Consider the following 18592-nt stretch of genomic DNA (forward strand, 5'->3'; position numbering starts at 1 on the left):
AATGAGGGCTTTTTAATTCACTTTAATTGAGTGTCAGCAAAGGTAACACAAATGTTGAAATAGAATAAATGAACATGCACAATTAAATAAACAACATAGACCAACACTGATGTCCAGCTGACGTAACCAAGCTCAGCAAGCTGTTTACAAGTGAAAACCGTTGTTGTTGTGGTTAGATTTTTACAATGATATTGTAAAATCATGACATTCATTAAAAAATACATCCAAAGATCTGTTCCAGCATTTAGAATGGCATCTTCATTCTCTCAGTATGCACAGGGGATATAACAGAAGGATCAAATACTAAATTAAATCTGTGCTTTTGATTAAGACATTTAAGATTAATCATCGCAGGACAGCGGTGAACTGAACAGTGTGCCAATCAAATTAAAATTCCGTCAGCAGGACCCAATATATTAAAATTTAATTCAGAAAGGAGTGTGTATTTTAAAAACGCACTCTGAACCCTGGAGGTTTGAGAGAGAGAGAGAGAGAGAGAGAGAGAGAGAGAGAGAGAGAGAGAGAGAGAGAGAGAGAGAGAGAGAGAGAGAGAGAGAGAGAGAGAGAGAGAGAGAGAGAGAGAGAGAGAGAGAGAGAGAGAGAGAGAGAGAGAGAGAGACGGCCAAAAGTAAGCAACAATACCATCAATGAACAGTACATGTGCAAAGTGAATCAGCCTCTTCTAACTGTGTCCTGTCACATCACGTTATCGTCGTCACATAGAAGAATTCCTTCTTTATATTGTCAAGACTTATAATTAGCCATGACATTCAGAAACAGGCGGTTCAAGAATCGTGTCCTTTAGTAAATATAGCTTCAAACTATTTTTGCACACAGACCTAATGAACAAGACTTAAAGGCATATTTCACCCACAAATTAAGGTTCTGTCATAATTTGCTCACCTTAACGTAATTTGCATACTTTCAATGTTACTACAGATTTTGTGTGTGTTCTGTATAAATGGTTCATGAGGACACAAATGTGTATAATGACATGGGTATTACAAAGTAAATGTGGTTTACGAGGACACTTCCTGTGTCCTTTGTTTAATTCAATAAAACTAAATATATATATTTAAAAAATGCCAAAAGTTTTCTGTGATGGGAAGTTTTAGAGGTCTCAGTTTTCAGTGATAGGTACATGACTAGTGGCTGATCTGTGTGTGCAATTCCATAAATCTGGTAAACCTTCTGAAAGTATATAAGCAGTAAGGCCTTGTCCACTCTAAATAAAATGATCCTGCCAGAAGAATGTGCGTGATAACTTTATTATGTCTGTTCGTATCATCTCAGTGAGCTTTTATGAGGTTTTACGCATGCGCTGTAAGGTGAATTTTGATATTTTTTTCCCCACGTTTCAGCGTGGATGAGAAAATTTTGGAAAACGCCTGAAAACGCTTGTGTGGACGGAGAGCGTTTTGAAACGAAAACGCCATTTTCAAAAGTATCCGTCTGAATGTAGACGTAGCCTAAGTGTAACGTGTATATGTTCTCGTTTTGTTCCGTTTTCACTGTTTCCTGTGCTCCCTTGCCTGTGTTATGTGTCAGTTTCCTTGGCTGTTAATGAACCAAGTTCCTAGTTCTGTTTATTATATCAAGTCAGGGGGTAACAGATTTTATCTACATTCAAAACTATATATTATATAACTGTATATTCATGTGTGCCCACTCTGCCCATCTCTAGATGCTCACCAGTGCCAGATGGCCAATAAACACAGGCTTGAACTTACTTGGGAGATTTTGCAACCTCTAGTGTTCAGTTATTAACATAAAGCGAGAAATGGATCATTAACCTTTTAAAGAAATTAAAGTGGATTGCTTCTATAAACGCATATGCTCAATTAATTCTAGTTCATCTGAAAGCGCTGATGATGGTTGTGGGCTATATTCAATTTTGGGTCATGCATCTAGAGGTTTTCTAATCCCTGTCTGCGCTGTTGACCCGTAGACGAGGTTTTAGAAGATTACTAGTTCAAAGGGAGAAAAATGTTTAGAGCAGAAGACTAGCATACTGCTGTAAACACTGTAAAACAAACTGCTATAGGCCTACTCTTACAAATAGTATGTGAAACAGTATGCAATGCTAAACATTTCAAAAAAGCAATACACTGTCCAGTACTACACTCTACAAGGCAGTCTGGATCAATCATCACACTACAAATGACAAAGCTGAGCACATCATGCTCATCATAGGGAACTTTCTCAGAATCAAAGTTATGAACAAACATTCCTCCAGTAACCTTCCTTGAATGTTCATTCAAAGATATCTGGTCTAATAATGTTCTCAAAACATTAGCACAAAAAATATTGTTTATACATTGTTCATGGAAGGTTCTGAAACATTTTAGTTTGACATTCATCTAACATTTTTTTCAGAGAACATTCAAATAATGTTTGTATGTAATCAAATGTATAACAAATGTTTATATATATATATTAGTAGGTCTTCTATGCACAGAGAAGTGTGTGTGTGTGTGTGTGTGTGTGTGTGTGTGTGTGTGTGTGTGTGTGTGTGTGTGTGTGTGTGTGTGTGTGTGTGTGTGTGTGTGTGTGTGTGTGTGTGTGTGTGTGTGTGTGTGTGAAGGAAACGACACCCTTTTAAATTTTATGGTTTTAAGGACGTAACAGGACATAAATAAAAAAATCATCTGGTCTTTAGCAGGTCTAAATATTAGGCAAATACAGCCTCAGACGAACAACAACACATGACATATTACACTGTGTCATTGTTTATTTAACAAAAATAAAGCAAAAATGGAGAAGTGTGTCAAACTAAGTACACCCATATTTATTTGTTCTTACGTTCATCCATTGTAGCCTACATACCATAGACTGTAAAGGTACATACCCTTAGCTGGCGGGTGCATTACATTTCGTTTGGGAGTTTTTCCTGAAGCAATCGGCAACCCAGCATCCCTGGCACAGTTCAACCAGGCATCCTGCCATTTGAGTACCTGCCATTGAGCATGCCAACTTCTTTCTCCAAGTATATAGACACACACTTACGTCTGTGCATCATGAATATGTAACGTTACACGCATACGCAAAATAGCGCTTTAAACAGGTAACTGCGTCTTTAAATGTCTGGCGCGCTAGCCGAACAGGAAGTGGCGTGAAAGGAAAACGCTCTGCATCTGCGGAAGTGTCAGTCTCCGTGTTTTCTGCGATGCGTTGTGTGTGATTGTGAATTTATTGCTTTGATTGTGATGTCGGTGCTCTACATGGATAAAATAAGTCGTGTTTATGAGCGTTATCAGGAGTATGTGAGGACGAACCCGGCGGCCGCGTCTCATCTGGAGAGCACAGTGCGCGCGCTGAGTTACCTGATCGCAGGTGAGACACTGAATGTCTGTCAAAGTGAAAGTAAACATACTCTCTCGCGTCTTGTAAAACAGTGTCGCGCAAGACCGAAGCTAGATGTATGTTTATTCGGTTATTGTATTTCATTCGGCAGTTGTCTGTATTGTGTTGTTATCTTCTGTATTTGGGTCCTTGTTTTTTTATTTCAAAAACATTCAAATTCATCAAATTTATGTGGGATTGGATTTGCATGCCTCGTACACATTTCTAAACGCACAAATATTTCATGTAGCCTAATTAACATGAGATATAAAAACAATGCAGAAAATGTTCTTTTAATAGTTTGAGATTTAACTTTGTCATGCCACAATGTAGAACACAACTGTCACTGTTTGACCTGTCATGCCAAATACCCATTAACTGTATTATGTATTATTTACTATTCAAACCTTTTTGGACACACCTACTCATTCTTTATTATTATCTACTATGTTCCGCATTTTAGAATAAAAGTAATAAAAACTATGAAATAACAGAATTTGGAGTATGGAAACTATGACTAAAAGGGTACGCAAATCTATGTAAATATATATTTTATATTATAACTCTCTAGATTATAACTCTAGATAGTTTTAGGGGACATTTTTTGATTACATAGAATTATAACTTCAATGTATTTTTCTCATTACAGGTCGCTTCTCAGACTCTCATGAAATCTCAGAGTTGGGTAGGATTCACTACTTTATATAGTCTTCTTTGTTTTATTTTTGCATTAATGTCCTTCTAGCCTATATTCTGTTGTGTTTTATGTGTTTCTCACTTTGATTTGCAGTCTACTCAGCATCTAACCTGCTAGTGCTGCTGAATGATGGCATCTTAAGGAAGAATCTTTCTCGGACGTTGACTGTGGTAATGTCCCTTAATCTCACATTATACATTGTATTTTTTTTCTTTACGGTCTTCTTATTGTCAGTGAAGGGTTTTTTGGTTTCATTTTCCACCTCCTCTCTGACTCTTGAAAATAAATGGTCCATTTTTGTTGCCGTGCCTTTAGTAAGTGCCCCTTTCACACATGGTCCACTCACATTGACACATAAAATGATCCACTTTGTATGACGTTGCAAAAACAATTAGTCAGGTTGAAATGATGAAAGACCTTGTTAAAATTAAACTTCAACTGCTAGTTGACATCAAAATATTTGTTTCTAGTGTAGTAGAGAGTAAGTTTTGAGTTCTGACAGTAGGGGTGTGCAATACTGACAAAAAATTATATCTCAATATCATCATGATAATTTTTTTTTTTTTTTTTTGTGCTGGTACCTTGACTTGTTTCGGCCTGTTGTGGACAGCTGACTCACAGCTTTTAATATTTTTCATTTTCTGTGCTGTGTTTAGTTCTCTGCAGTGACTGAAATTATCTTTTTAATTAAGGGGTGACATTTGCTAACCTGACTCCGCCAGATGGATTTGCTCCGCATATCCATCTGGAAACCTTCCGTTGAAGTAGTTTTGGTAAGGGGCGAAAATACTGGTTAGCTGATTGGCCTATGTTGGTGATAGACGGGCCAAATCAACCAATCAGATCAACGAAGCATATGACGTACTAACAGAGCGTATCTTTTCCTCTGAGAAAAGCCTCCAGAGCAGTGTTTTGCTCTTCTTTCAGTGAAGAAATACTCTGTAATTCCGATAAAACTTGCTCGATAGCCACGCTGATGCTAGTTTCATCCGCTGAAGCCGACATGTTCTTTAGACTGAACTGACGCGCTTCTCGTTGCGTCACACCTCAACACGCCTCAAAGCCAACGCTGATTGGACGTTCGTTTGGTGAACTGCTCCCAAATTTTCTTTAACGGAAAGTATCCAGACTGATCTGCGAGTGAAACCTTGAAAGCTCGCGAGATCAGGATGGTCTCACGAGGCTAGACATTTGCCACCTTAAATTGATTTCCATGGGCATTTTTACTTTTGTAAGGGCATTTTTTTTTTGTTCTAACCACCTTACTAGATGTGTGCATCATCGTTAATGCCAAATTCTTGCATTTAATCAATAAGTTAGAATAATGAGACACTACAGGCTGTTACCAGTCAAATGAAATCAGTAACAACGAAATCCATTTTTGCACTGCATCTAAAGCAGCATTTAGATGCATTTACTTTGGAATTATAATTGCATAAATAAATAATGCTATAGTTTTAAATAATTTTGAATATTGAAATATAAATTTAAAAAATATATAATAATAATAATAAACATTTATTTGTATAGCACTTTTCATACATAGAATGCAACTCAAAGTGCTTCACATGCATAAAATCAAATAATACAATCACATAATGTAAATATAAAAATATTCAAAAACAACTATAAAGGTTCAGCGTGTAAAATAAAGTAAATTGGCAATATAGTTCAACCTCAATATCGATATAAAATAAAATAAATAAACATAAAACTGACTTACACACAGCTTTGTTATATTACAACACCATATTATATTGATAAGCAACTTTAAAAAGATATGTCTTAACCCGCTTTTTAAAAATATGAATGCTAGTAGCCTGTTTTACTTCATCTACCATTCCAAATTTTTGGAGCATAGTGGCTAAAAGAAGTACCACCAGATCGCTTATGCTTTACTGTATAATGTGCCAGAAGGCTAGCACTAGAGGATCTTGAACTACGATTTGGGACATATCTCAACAGACAGTCTGTATAGAGTATAGAGGTGCCAGATTGTACAGTGTTTTATAAACTAATAAAATAACCTTAAAATCAATTCTTTGATGAACTGGTAACCAATGCAATTCCATTAAAACCTGTGTAATATGCTCTCTCTTTGTAAATTTCATTAGTACTCTGGCTGCTGCATTTTGTATCAATTGCAACTTCGCTATAGAACCAACTGATATTTAACAGTAATAATAATAATACTTTAAATATATAACTAAAACTGCCACTAGGTGGCAGCAAGTCACTTTCTTAATGAGTGAGTCAGTGGCTGCTGCATCCGAAATTGCGTACTTCTCTACTACGTGGTAGATGAAAAACATCATGTGACAAAAGAAGTATGTCCAAATTCACAGTACTCATAAAAGTGTAGGCAAAAACTACCCAGATGACCTACGACGGACACTTTACTATCCCACGAGGCCACGGGACAGGATTTGTAAATGGCAGTGAAGTGACATAACTGACACGGGTAGGTCAAGTGATCATGACAACATGGCGAATTCCATTCATACAACTCACATTTATACTATATAGAACATACTCAAAAACATACTATAGAAGTTATTCAAAATAACTACCTATTTGAGAGTATGCGATTTCGGACACAGCCTCTGATGAAAAAACAGCATTGCTTAACTATGGCATATACAAATATAAGACACAAACATTTTTGCCCTCAAATATTGAATTTTGAGCTCATTATACATGTTATTGTTGAGTGACACTCAATAATGTCAGCTTCCACATAGTTAAAACAATGTCACTCACTCCTATCTGACAGTTATGTTTTCATGGTACATCAAGTTCTTTTATCTATTTAAAGATCCAGGAAACTTTGATTTCTCATAAAATGACTCTTCTAAGCCAGTTTTCTCTTTCTCTTCTTAATCATCACACTTGCACAAGGGACTGATATGTGCATGTGCAGTTGGCATGGCAACCACCATAAAGTTATCTAGGAATGAGAGCTTTCTATGGTGAAACTTGTGAAACAGCACAGTCTGTGTGTCTGCTTCAAGAGAGAAGATTCAAAGTTGTAGCAAGCTTGATGTGTTCAAAGTCGCTGCCAGCTGCTTTCTTTTGACCGCACATTGTCAAAGAATTTATTTCCCAAGTCTTTCGCCCCAACTCTGCCACTGTGCCGCAATAGATTATTTGTTATCCACATTGTCGCCCCACTGATGACAGCCTCGTATTGCTCGAGGTGGCTTTGAAATGGGCAGCTTGTGAAATACGCCTGACCCCTTCACAGTCTACAAAGATCCATTGTTTTTTTTTCTGCTCTTTTATGTTTGTACTTTAGAGACATATTTGGCTTTGTGGGCTCCATTGGCAGTGCACAGGAATAAACACATTTAAAGACAGGTACTTTCAGAGCAGCTCAGCCACGGGGACAAGAAGAATGAGTTTGCGTTTACAGCCATGGGCTTTCGAGCCGTGACCTCCACGGACCTCCTCAGAGGCTGTTTGACGTTATATTGAGTTTGTGATAGTCCTACTAGTCTAGTATACGACATCAACTCTAGTCCTCTTTCTCATTCTGGCTTATTCTAGCCTAAAACCACCACTTAGAGAGGAAGAGACTGATATTGTAAAGCGCCCATCCACAGTTCATTTTGTCCCATTAGGGAAGTCAATCACCCAAAATTGACACTTCAAAACGTTTATAAAGAGATTGTAAAATAAATCCATACGAATCAAATGTGGTTTAATCCTTAAGTCTCCTGAAGAGATATGATAGCTTTAACACATTTTATACACATTTTATTCACACACATTGATAAGCAAACACACAAAGAGGATTCAAATATGGGATCGAAAGCTCATCCCTTATTGGTTCTCGTGCATCAACAAGCGTTTGAGATGCATGTTGCTGAAAAACAAAAATACTAAATGAAATGTGTTCATTATATAAAGCGTTTGTGTGATTCTTGTCTCTTTAGAAGATGTGGATTAAACCGCTCAATTTATATGGATTTCTTTTACGATCTCTTTATGAATGCTTTAAAGCATCAGAGTTTTGGGTGAACAACAGACTTTCAGTGGAGAACAGAAATCTCTCAAGATGATATCTTCATTTGATGAATGAAAGTCTTATGGGTTTGGAAAGACATGAGGGTAAGTTACTAATTTTCATTTTTGGTTGATCTATCACTTTAATCTAAAATGGATTAAACCACAGTAATAAAGAAATGATGAATTTTAATAATGACACACCAAGGCTGAGACTACAGTACGGCTAACCTCTTTTCTTTTAGACCAAACTGAACAGAAAAATATGAAACATTTCTCTGCATTTTATCCTGATCGTGTGTGTGTGTGTGTGTGTGTGTGTGTGTGTGTGTGTGTGTGTGTGTGTGTGTGTGTAGTCTCTTTCTCAACAGAAGCTGTTAACCTGGCTGTCAGTATTGGAGTATGTGGAGGTTTTCACTGAGATGGGGGCCGCCAAGCTGTGGGGGGACGCTGGACGTTGGCTTGTTATTGTTCTTATTCAGATTGCCAAGTAAGGACCCTGTTTCAGATGTGGTATGCTTACAGGAGTAGTTCACCAAGAGGACATATCGTCATCATTTATGCACCGTCATGTCATTTCATTTATGACTTTCTCTTTTCTGTGGGATGTAAAATGTTTAGCCGAATGTTCTGAGTGCTCTTTTCCATTCAATGAAAGTGCACATGCACTCCAAAACAAGCTCAAAAAAGGACACAAAGAGAACCATTAAAGTATCATAACAATAGTCCATATGACTCCAACACCATTTTCTAAGTTTTCTGAAGCCATACAATAGCTTTGTGTAAAACACAAATATTTAAGTTGTTGTTTTATGAATATTCATATCTGCTGAAGCTCTCATTGATGACAAGAATTGTCATGTTCAGTTGTACTAGCAGTTAATCGAATTATTGCTGCGTCCTCATTTCCATCGTTCCAATTCGTCATTCTCTCCTGTGTTTTCAGAGCGATTCTGCGCTGTCTCCTGCTTTTCTGGTACAAATCAGGCATCCAGACATCACCCCCTATAATTCCTCTGGACAGGGACTCTCAGCTCTGTAGTCAAGGTGAGATTAGACAAGAACCACAGGCAGATTCATATTTCAAAAATAACTAGAAAAGTTCAAGACAAACTATTGAGTCAACAAAGCCTTGGATGAAGATTTTTATTGAGCTGAATATGAAAGAATCAAGTGTGGTCTATGTGAAAATAGCCTTTTTATCCTACAATTATTTCTGATGATCATTCCGGGGCTCTTTAGCACTCGCGCCACCGGCCTCGCTCATGGACTGTAAAAAGAGATGGACGACGCCCCTTCGCTCTTTTCAATCGGAGAGAACTGAAGCCGCCAGTGTCCCGATATGGCGCTGACGTCTTGGGGCTTGAGTTTTGCGCAGTAGCGTTTTCGGGACCAGTCATGCGCAGTCGTGAGCAGGAAGTAAAGCAAAATCAAGGCCCCGCCCTCACTCTCGCTGAATCAATCGCAAGCACACGCCCTGCACTTTTCTTAAGTGGCCTCTGTCTGCTCCGTTCCTCTCCAATGCTGTCTGCTGATTGCAGTACCTCGTTAAAATAAGGTAAATACAACTACTAACCACATAGTCAACATTATGAAAAAAAGTCCGTTGGTGCTTCAGTGACTACTTCGCACAGAGAACCTGTCAATCACAGCTGTCAATCATGATGTCACAGCACCGTTTTTATAGCATCAAATAACTAACTAAAAACAAACTTATTTTAAAAACAAACACTTGAAATTACATCAACGTGATAGAAACTACAGTAAATGACAGAAACTATCTTTGGAAAAGGATATGTGATGAAGTGTAATTTAATTCGCCTTTGGCTAAGCCACACCCTTGAATGTAGATTGACCAATCACAGCGCAGCCAAGAACTAGCTCCCACAGTGCTCCGACATTTTTTCACAGCGCTCCATTGACTTTAACACAGGCGTCTCATATTTTTGGTCTCGGCAGGCTATTACCATCGTAGTTTTATCAAAAATATGGTTAAACGTTGTGGCTGGGGCATTTGTAACACAGATACGCGTTTCCCAGAGAGGTTGGAGGGGGGTGTCTGTTTTTTTCCCTTCCCAAAACCGAAGTCAAATCCTGACAAGTGTAGCTCACGCTGCTAATAAATACAACGTTATACTCGCGTAGTCCGTTTGCGTTGTAATAACGATTATAGAAGTGAATAGAGACCTACCCAGCTTTGCATGAACAGTGTTGCTCCTTGATATTGTTAGTCCCAGCCTCCGTCTCGATTAGTAAGATATGCGGTGGTTCATTTTTTGACTGTGACCGGTATGCTTTTGCCTTTGGATGCCTTGTTGTTCCTTGCGTTTCACCTGTATGTCGTGAATATAGCCTTCGAACGTATTGCAGCCCCTTTTGCCTACTTCTATCGGACACTTTATTTGCTGCTTTATAAAAGTTTGATAAAATTGCAGCAGGAAGAGCTGTCACAGCATAAGCCATGTTGATACCAGAGCCCAGATGAAGTTTGTTTGTCGGACGTAGCAACAGTAACTAAGGGGGGCGGGGCTTAGCCAAAGCCGAATTGTTTAGTTCGTCTCACGTCCCGTTGATTAACACGGGGAGGCGGGGTTTATGACCTATACTAGGGCCGGTCAGTGGGGGGCGATCGAGACATTTTGGCTTCACTTTTGAGGGCTTGTGCGGCACGCTTGGCCTCGCTCTGTTCCCGCGGCTCTCGGCCCCGTCCTGCTTGCCACACTCATTTATAATGAACTGAAGACTCTTTGTGCTACCATCATATGAGAAAGCATGTGATGAACTGAGATCTTTTGTTTTACTTAATATAGTTTTAGAAACACAATAGTGATATAAATGAAATACATTGACTCCACCTTGATTGAAGCGAATGGAAATTTGTATTTAAGGTTGTCTGCACACCAACTCCGCTTTGATGATAAAGTCTGTCTTTAAAAAAAAAACAAGACTTCTAGAGTGACAGAAGCCACAACAAATCCTCTGGGGGTCTTTGGTCATAAAAAAAAAAAGATAATGTTTTACTTCTTTGAAATCTATATAGAGGATAGATAGATCGATCGATCTAAATTGGTCCACTGGTTGGTCCAGTTATCAAGTCGCATCCTCTCTGTTGAGGCAAAATCACAAACGTGTTTCCATTGTTGTTTATGCGCATGTCATCTGATCTGATAAAAAATTATCCACCTTAATCAATTGCATACATTTTTAATGCACAATTGTAGAATTTATGCCGTTTCCATCCAGCTTATTTTTAATGCAATATCCCAAATTTCACATACAAATTGGTGGATGGAAACATAGAAGATCTTAGTTACTAAGCGTTCCTGAAGCTCAAAAATCACAGCACAGTGCTAGCAATGCCAAGTTTAGGTTTAATTCCCAAAGAATGCAAGAACTGAGAAAATACAGTACCTATGAATAAAAGTATGCCAAATGCAAAAATCTAAATATTAACACTATGGTTTCAAATTTAAAAGTCAGAGTTAATTTATTGTTATTTTTCCACGGCATGACAGGATGTTAAACCAACTGAAGTGTCTCTGGAAACCGCTGTGCCGGGCATTTAGCACAGTCACAACAAACAATGAACCCACAACAATAAGCACCAGAACACTCCCACTGATGACAATAAATAAACCGTGCGTGAGACAATAAGAGCAGTGTATGGCCTGTGCAGATAAACTGTCATTGTGTTGTTGAGTGTAATGTAAGGCTGAGTAAGAGCCCATGGAGTTACTGCGGTTTGCCCTTGAGCGAAAGGAAACTGCTCCTGCAGTCGGTGTACTGTGGGTTCTTTATGGCGAAAAGTGATTTCCTGCACACCGCTCATACATTGATCTCCCTACACAGAGAACAATACAGAAGAAGATGATGAGGACACGTCTTTCGTGGGCCAGCGTTCAGGAAGAGTGGTCCGTCCACTGGGAAGCGGTAAGACTTGGCAAAAACAGGTCCAAAGCACGCACATCACCGGCAAAAAATGCTATGGCAAGCCGTTTTAACTTTTATTCATTTCCAGGATATGAATTGTTGATATCAACAATTACATTTTTGATATCAACAATTATATTTTTTGATATCAACAATTGAATTCTTGATATCAACAATTGTATTTTCACTAGTGAAATGTCACCATAGGCTGCCATTCAAAATCAATTGTTGATATCAAGAATTGATTTCTTACTAGTAGAAATATAATTTTTGATATCAATAATTACATTGTTACTAGTAAAAATGTGAATTCCTGATATCAATAATTAAATTGTCACTAGTCTAAATGTCTATTCATGATATCAACAACTGAATTGCTACTAGTAAAATTTTTCATTTTTGATATCTGAAAATGTATTTCTGATATCAATATTATTTCAAATATCTAAAATGGCTTTCTTACTAGTAACAATCACATTCATGATATCAGAAATTAACATTGTCACTAGTGAAAATTGAATTATTGATATCAAAAATGAACATTGTTACTAGTAGCAATTCAATTGTTGATATCAAGATTAGACATTTCAACTAGTGACAATTTAATTCTTGATATCAAAAATAAAGGTTTTTACTAGTAAGAATTGTATTTCTGATATGTGAAATTGGAATTTCAACTAGTAAGAAATCAATTCTTGATATCAAGAATTGATTTTGAATGGCAGCCTATGGTGACATTTCACTAGTGAAAATACAATTACAGATATCAAGAATTATAGTTTTAACTAGTTGAAATTCAATTGTTGATATCAAGAATTATCATTTTAACTAGTGAAAATGTAAATGTTGATATCAAGAATAAGCATTGTTACTAGTGAAAATGTAATTCCTGATATCCAAAATTGCCATTGTTACTAGTAGAAATATTATTCCTGATATCAATAATTATCATTTTAACTAGTGAAAATGTAATTGTTGTTATCAAGGAGTCATATCCTGGAAATTAATAAAAGTTAAAACGGCTTGCCATAAAATGCTCAAATTGGGTGTTTTACAAAGGAAATAATGTGGTATGTTTGAACAACGATTTGTGTACCACCCAGATTGTAACCCTTTCTTACAACATATTGTGCAATGGAAGCGGTACATTGATGTTTTCTGGCTATGGAATGGTACTGAGTCTCAGTAGTTTGAGTTTCATAAACTGTTTAGTGATAACTGCAGTGCACTGAAATTACCATTGAAATACATCAGGAGCATATCAAATTCGTTATCAAATCTGTATCAGGTCTGGAAACCACCTACTGATAGTAATACACTGTTACATGGTACGTTGTATCATCCTGAGTCATTAAAACATTCATTACATATCTTAATTCAGTCGTATGTGCAGTATAGGGGATGATGACTTCCAACATCAAGCAGCAACTTTATCAGATTGGTTTAGAGCAAGAGCATATTAGGAAGAATGGCTTCAGTCTGCTGCGAGTCTTTTTATGAATATGTCACAACGTGTGTGTCTTGTTAAAAGGCCGAAGACTTTTGAACATCGAGTGACCTGCTATATTCAATTCTCACCGTTGGCAAAAGGCATAGAAGGCGTGTTACTTAAACATTGGCATATTGTGGGCAGGGACCCAAATTTCAAGAAATGCTTTGAAAAACCACCGCGTGTAGTATCTAAGACCACCTAATCTACACAATATTTTGGTTTTAGCGGATTTAACCCCTCCCTCACATTTTTTTTTAAATTATTAAAATAAAGTGCCTTTTGACAATTATAGATGTCATTTTGTAATATAGATGTCAACAATGTAATTTTACTTATAAAACTCAAACTTTCAAACATACTGCAAAAAATAAGATGTAAAATAAGAAATCGAGATTTCACAAGTCCGGTAACTCGGCTCTTTGCTACTTTTAGACATTCGGTCTCTACCTTACAATACGTAGCAATAGATTAATCGTGTACTTTTGAAACGTGAAACCTTCTGGATTTACACATTAGAAACTATAGCACCTATGGGATTAAATGAAGATTTTGATAATCGTCCGTTTCTTTAAGATTCTTTCTTGGTTTTCTCTTTATGCAGGTATCATTATTTTCTTAATATTATTAATTTTGCATGTTTAAAATTTTACTTTCACATTTAGTATCTTGTAATTTTCTTTTGCCTTTTTGTTCCATGACTTTCTTATCGTTTCTTTATCTTTCCTTTTTTTTCCTCTTGGCATGTGATCATTCATTAATATGTATTGTTTCCTTTTTTTTCTAGCACCATCATTACAGTCTCGTCTTTGGGGTCTCCCTCAGAAAATGAAAATGAGTAGGAATCAGGAAGAGGATCTCCACTCAAGCCCGACCCCTCTGGGTCTGCAGGAAACCATTGCAGAGTCCCTGTACATCGCACGACCGCTTGTTCATTGTATCCTTTCTGCTAATTCTCTTTTATGACAATTTTCACAACAATATCCCAGTGTAATATTATCCCAGGATAGCCGAATAGTTAATTTATTCCCAGGGGTGTGGGAACAATTGGAAAACTCAAGTGGGAATTGGCTTTTGTAAGATTACTACTTACCGCTTGGTTTTTAAGTGTCATTTTATGTGACCAGCTACACATTTTCTTTACAGCATGGTCAAACAAAATAAACTCTTAAAATATAATGAAATACAATTACTCTAAGCAGTCGTTCTCAACGTTTTTTACTCCAATGCCTCCTATTTTCCAATGCAATATTCGAAGGCCGGCACTGGATTCTGTAAATTACTTTTCAGGATTTCAGAAGTTTTAAGAGCTGAATGTTTTCAATGTTACCACTTTTTAACCAATGAATTTACATGGCTTTTTCCAGTTCGTTGTTTACTGGATTAGGATTAAGGATAAGGATAGTTAAAGTCGGCATGAAACGAAAGTTGCGATAGTCTTTCCTTCCCTATTGTGACGTATATCAGAGTGAAACGGCTTCTCGGAGAGGAAAAAAAGGTAGTGCGGGACTTGAATTTGTCCATATGGAATTGGATGGATGTGGTTTGCTATTGGTCGATCTCATGTGATTGACAGGTTGCCCCGCCCTCGCGCCAGTAAACACATCATCAAAGAGATGTCGCTCCAAAAGGGAGATAGAGATATTTTGATTTGGTGAGCATGCGTCTTTCTGTGCGTCGCATGTGTGTCACATAGCCAGGATATTCACAGACAGCGCGTTTCTCGTTTGTCTTGTAACTTGAATTGTTTGTTGAGCATGGTCATAAAAATATTCAAACAATTTCATCACCACTGATCATATTAAAGCTTCATGAGGATTTTATAATGAACATACATTTTACAAGTTTTAAGATGATGGTGATGAATATTTTTTCAGTTTGTCATCCATCATCCTTAACATTTGCAAGTGGCCAGTCTTGGGATTTGCGGAAAACGTTCCTGGAAGCCTTGGATCATCTCTGGTCTCTTAGAGATAACCAGGTACAGAGTGCTTAAGTTTGCTCCTCTCTCTCTTTGCGGTCTTTGTCAGCCTGTCTGTAAAGATTTAAAGAAGTTCAATCTGATGCTGTTTTCTGTCCAGTTTCAGTTTGTTGAGTGACATGAAGGCGCTGAACCGCAGAGAGCGCGCTGAGATGAGGAGACGGGCCTTCCTTCTGCTCTACTACCTGCTCCGCTCACCCTTCTATGACCGATACTCTGAGTCAGTGTCTCCTTTATTGCATCCTCTGCATTAGTGCAGTCTTCTCATATGATGTGCTTCTGGTAGTGTTTTGTTCAAATCCATTGAGCTTAAATATTTAATCATTGGTGAGCAACTCCGCATGCACAATTTGTGCTACGAACATGAATGATTCCTCAAATTGTGCAGTTTTTGAGAGGAGGTTCTGTTTTCTAAGCAGTCAGTTCAAATTTTCATTTGACAGACAATGAAATTGGTCAAATAAAATCTGATATAGGCTTAGCAACACCCTAGCAACCGATTAAGGCCTGATATACTAACTGCAAAGTTTTCGATCTTCGCTTTTAGGGGTAAAAATATGTTTGCATACGATAACTTTGCAGCAATATACTGTTAGCGAACATCCCAGTGCCGATCATTTAGATGAAAATAGCCAAGTTTTTATCGACAAAGTGTATATACGTTAAAAAGAAGATTGCGAAATTTGCTGTCTCCAGCCTGTTTCCATCCAATTGGCCTATTACCGATAAAATGGTGTGCGTAATGACGTCATCTCTAAAAAAAAAAAAAGTTTTATTGTATCGCTAAAAAAATCAGCCCTCGATTTCGTCGTTTCCATACATGATTTAATTTACTGTGTATCGCAAATTATAGAAAATCTGTCGCATCCCAAATTTTTGTAACATGCAGAGAGGAACGAGACAATTGGAATTTGCCAGTTTACTGCTTACTATTTTCACTTATAATAAGCCTATTACTTAATTAGGAAATATTAGTTAATTAAAAATCACTGCGTAGTGGGACAGCTTGTCTGACAGGACTGCATGTAACAGCCTTTATTTGACGAACCCCATGGGTTTGGACACAGGGCAGCTCATTTGTCCTGTAGCCTATATGCAAAATTTTAGAATCCATAAAAAAAATTGGTACAGTCAAATGTTTGGTCATATAGAAACAATCTTTAACATAGGGATGCTGAATAGGTGTCATGTGACACCACATTAATTTGTGTTAAAGCCCTTTTTCTCGACAAAAAGTGTTTCCAAATTAGTTTTGCTGCACACTTTCCTCTCAATAATAAAATAAACAAAAATGACAGCGGTGAGAAAACATCAGTAAAGAAAGCATCGGCATGAATTGGCCAAATCCATTTCATTTCAAAAATTTCATTTGGATTGTAAGGGGTGGTTTAAAAACCTTTTGTAATCTGATCGAGAGGACATGTAAACACTTGATCGGATTGAAAGTACTGCGCATGTTCAATGATGTAGAAATGACGTATGACCAATACACGAGCTGTTGTTGTTGTTGAATGAAGTGTCATAAATGACTGTCGTGTCATTCTAAAATTCTCCTTCCTCTCATCGTCTGTCCTTGTTTTCGGACTCTCATTCACAGACGCTTTGTTTTGGGTGTGGAAAGAGGTGTTTTTACTGCTTGATTAAATATAAGTCATGTGCTCGTGCTTCGAACTTCACACAAACTTTGTTTTGGCCCGATTTTGCTCAAAATGGAGTCATGCCAGTTCGTCTTCGATTTTTTTTTACACGTCATCTATCTAGATTTCACAATGCACACCCTTGTGAATAATGGGGCTTTTTGTTCCCAGATCTAATGTCTCTTTTACACTCACAGGACGAAGATTCTCTTCCTCCTTCGCTTCTTGGCAGATTATGTTCCCGGAGTTGGTTTGGTTGCACGTAAGTGGCGTATCCATCTCACCCAATGGATGTTCAATGCTGTCACACTAAAAGCTTTAAAAAAGCTCAGAGATATGTGCTGACTGGATTTCTTTTCCTGTCCTCTCAGGTCCGCTGACGGAGTACTTGCCCATTTGGCAGAAGATCTACTTCTATAACTGGGGCTGACGTCAAAGTGAATCTTTCACAGGTCTGCGCCGCCAAAATGTTTGTAGAGAATGAGAGGAAGCCATTTAGAGGATGCTACAGCGACACAAGGACTCAATCACACCTGTGCCAGAACATTACCACATTTATTGAGTCAGTGAGTAACACATGCACTGCTGGTCTCTTGAGATATATATATATCTGGATAGTGATTTTCCGATTGCTGTTTTTCTTATCTCTTTTAGCTTTCACATAATTTTATGCATCTGAGCCTTTTTCCACCACATTTTTTGCACTCATAAACATCTGTTGTCAAATGAATTTTGGCCAAACTTCAAGCTCTCTCATCCCGTTATCTATTCCTAAACATGAATGCCTTCTTTCTAATTTAGATGGTTAATTCCAGGGAACGGTTTTATTGAACACAATAATTGACTGGCTGAAATGAATTAAACAGTCTTCCTCTGTTTCTGTCTGATTCATCCTCAAGAGTTTTGTGGCATGGATGGGATGAAGCTGAATCTGATACTTTTAATTGTTGCTACATTTGCTCATTAAATGGAATAATCCATCAATGATGAAGGTCCACCGTTGTTTCACAGGACTCCAATGAGACTTTGGTATCTAAACCGGCATAATGAGCGTGTTTTTACACTGTGAAATAAACTCATTTGAGTCTCTGTTTGAAAAATGCTGAAAGTGGGAAATTGGATAATTGGTTTTGTATATACTTCTGTGCATTTAATAAATCTTTAAATAATAAGAGTCCTCATGCCTCAAGTGTTTTCCATCAGAGAGCAGAATTTATAATGCTGCTAAGAGCTACTTGTACACATATGGGCCATAACTCAAAGTCTGGTCTCACCGTGTTTTCATTCAGCTTTTCAAATCAATGTTTGAATTAAACATAAATGTGATGCATGTCCTCTAGATTCATGGAGTCTCGGCTGTAGTGTATATGCTCATGAAAAAATCCCTGAACTACAGTATCAGCAACGCTGAAGATGATAAACTGCTTCCGGAAGAAAGGCAAAAAATGTCCTCATGGACCTTAGAGCTAGGAACAGCCAAGCTATCCATTATACGTCCCTGTGGGGTTAAA

At 37.5% G+C, this 18592-nt stretch overlaps 1 protein-coding gene across 1 annotated transcript; it reads left to right on the top strand.

Annotated features, from left to right (window-relative positions):
* Nucleotides 1–3121: 3121 nt before the first annotated feature.
* pex16 (peroxisomal biogenesis factor 16) lies at nt 3122–17649 on the top strand. The gene is made up of 11 exons (XM_056234265.1): nt 3122–3333; nt 3992–4027; nt 4133–4209; nt 8401–8534; nt 8991–9091; nt 11894–11974; nt 14251–14400; nt 15372–15444; nt 15545–15664; nt 17279–17343; nt 17453–17649. The coding sequence occupies exons 1-11, from the start codon at nt 3207–3209 to the stop codon at nt 17509–17511; spliced, it is 1023 nt and encodes a 340-aa protein (XP_056090240.1). The 5' UTR covers nt 3122–3206; the 3' UTR covers nt 17512–17649.
* Nucleotides 17650–18592: the final 943 nt, after the last annotated feature.

This window comes from Rhinichthys klamathensis, unplaced genomic scaffold (genome assembly GCF_029890125.1).
Source record: "Rhinichthys klamathensis goyatoka isolate OS25496 unplaced genomic scaffold, OSU_Roscu_1.1 h1tg000391l_1, whole genome shotgun sequence".
Taxonomy (NCBI): Eukaryota; Metazoa; Chordata; class Actinopteri; order Cypriniformes; family Leuciscidae; genus Rhinichthys; species Rhinichthys klamathensis.

Coding starts and splice junctions, on each gene's coding strand:
- pex16 (XM_056234265.1), top strand. CDS start 3,207: ATGTCGGTGCTCTACATGGATAAAATAAGTCGTGTTTATGAGCGTTAT. Junction 4,028..4,132: donor TCATGAAATCTCAGAGTTGG/GTAGGATTCACT, acceptor TTTGATTTGCAG/TCTACTCAGCATCTAACCTG. Junction 15,665..17,278: donor TTCTATGACCGATACTCTGA/GTCAGTGTCTCC, acceptor TTACACTCACAG/GACGAAGATTCTCTTCCTCC.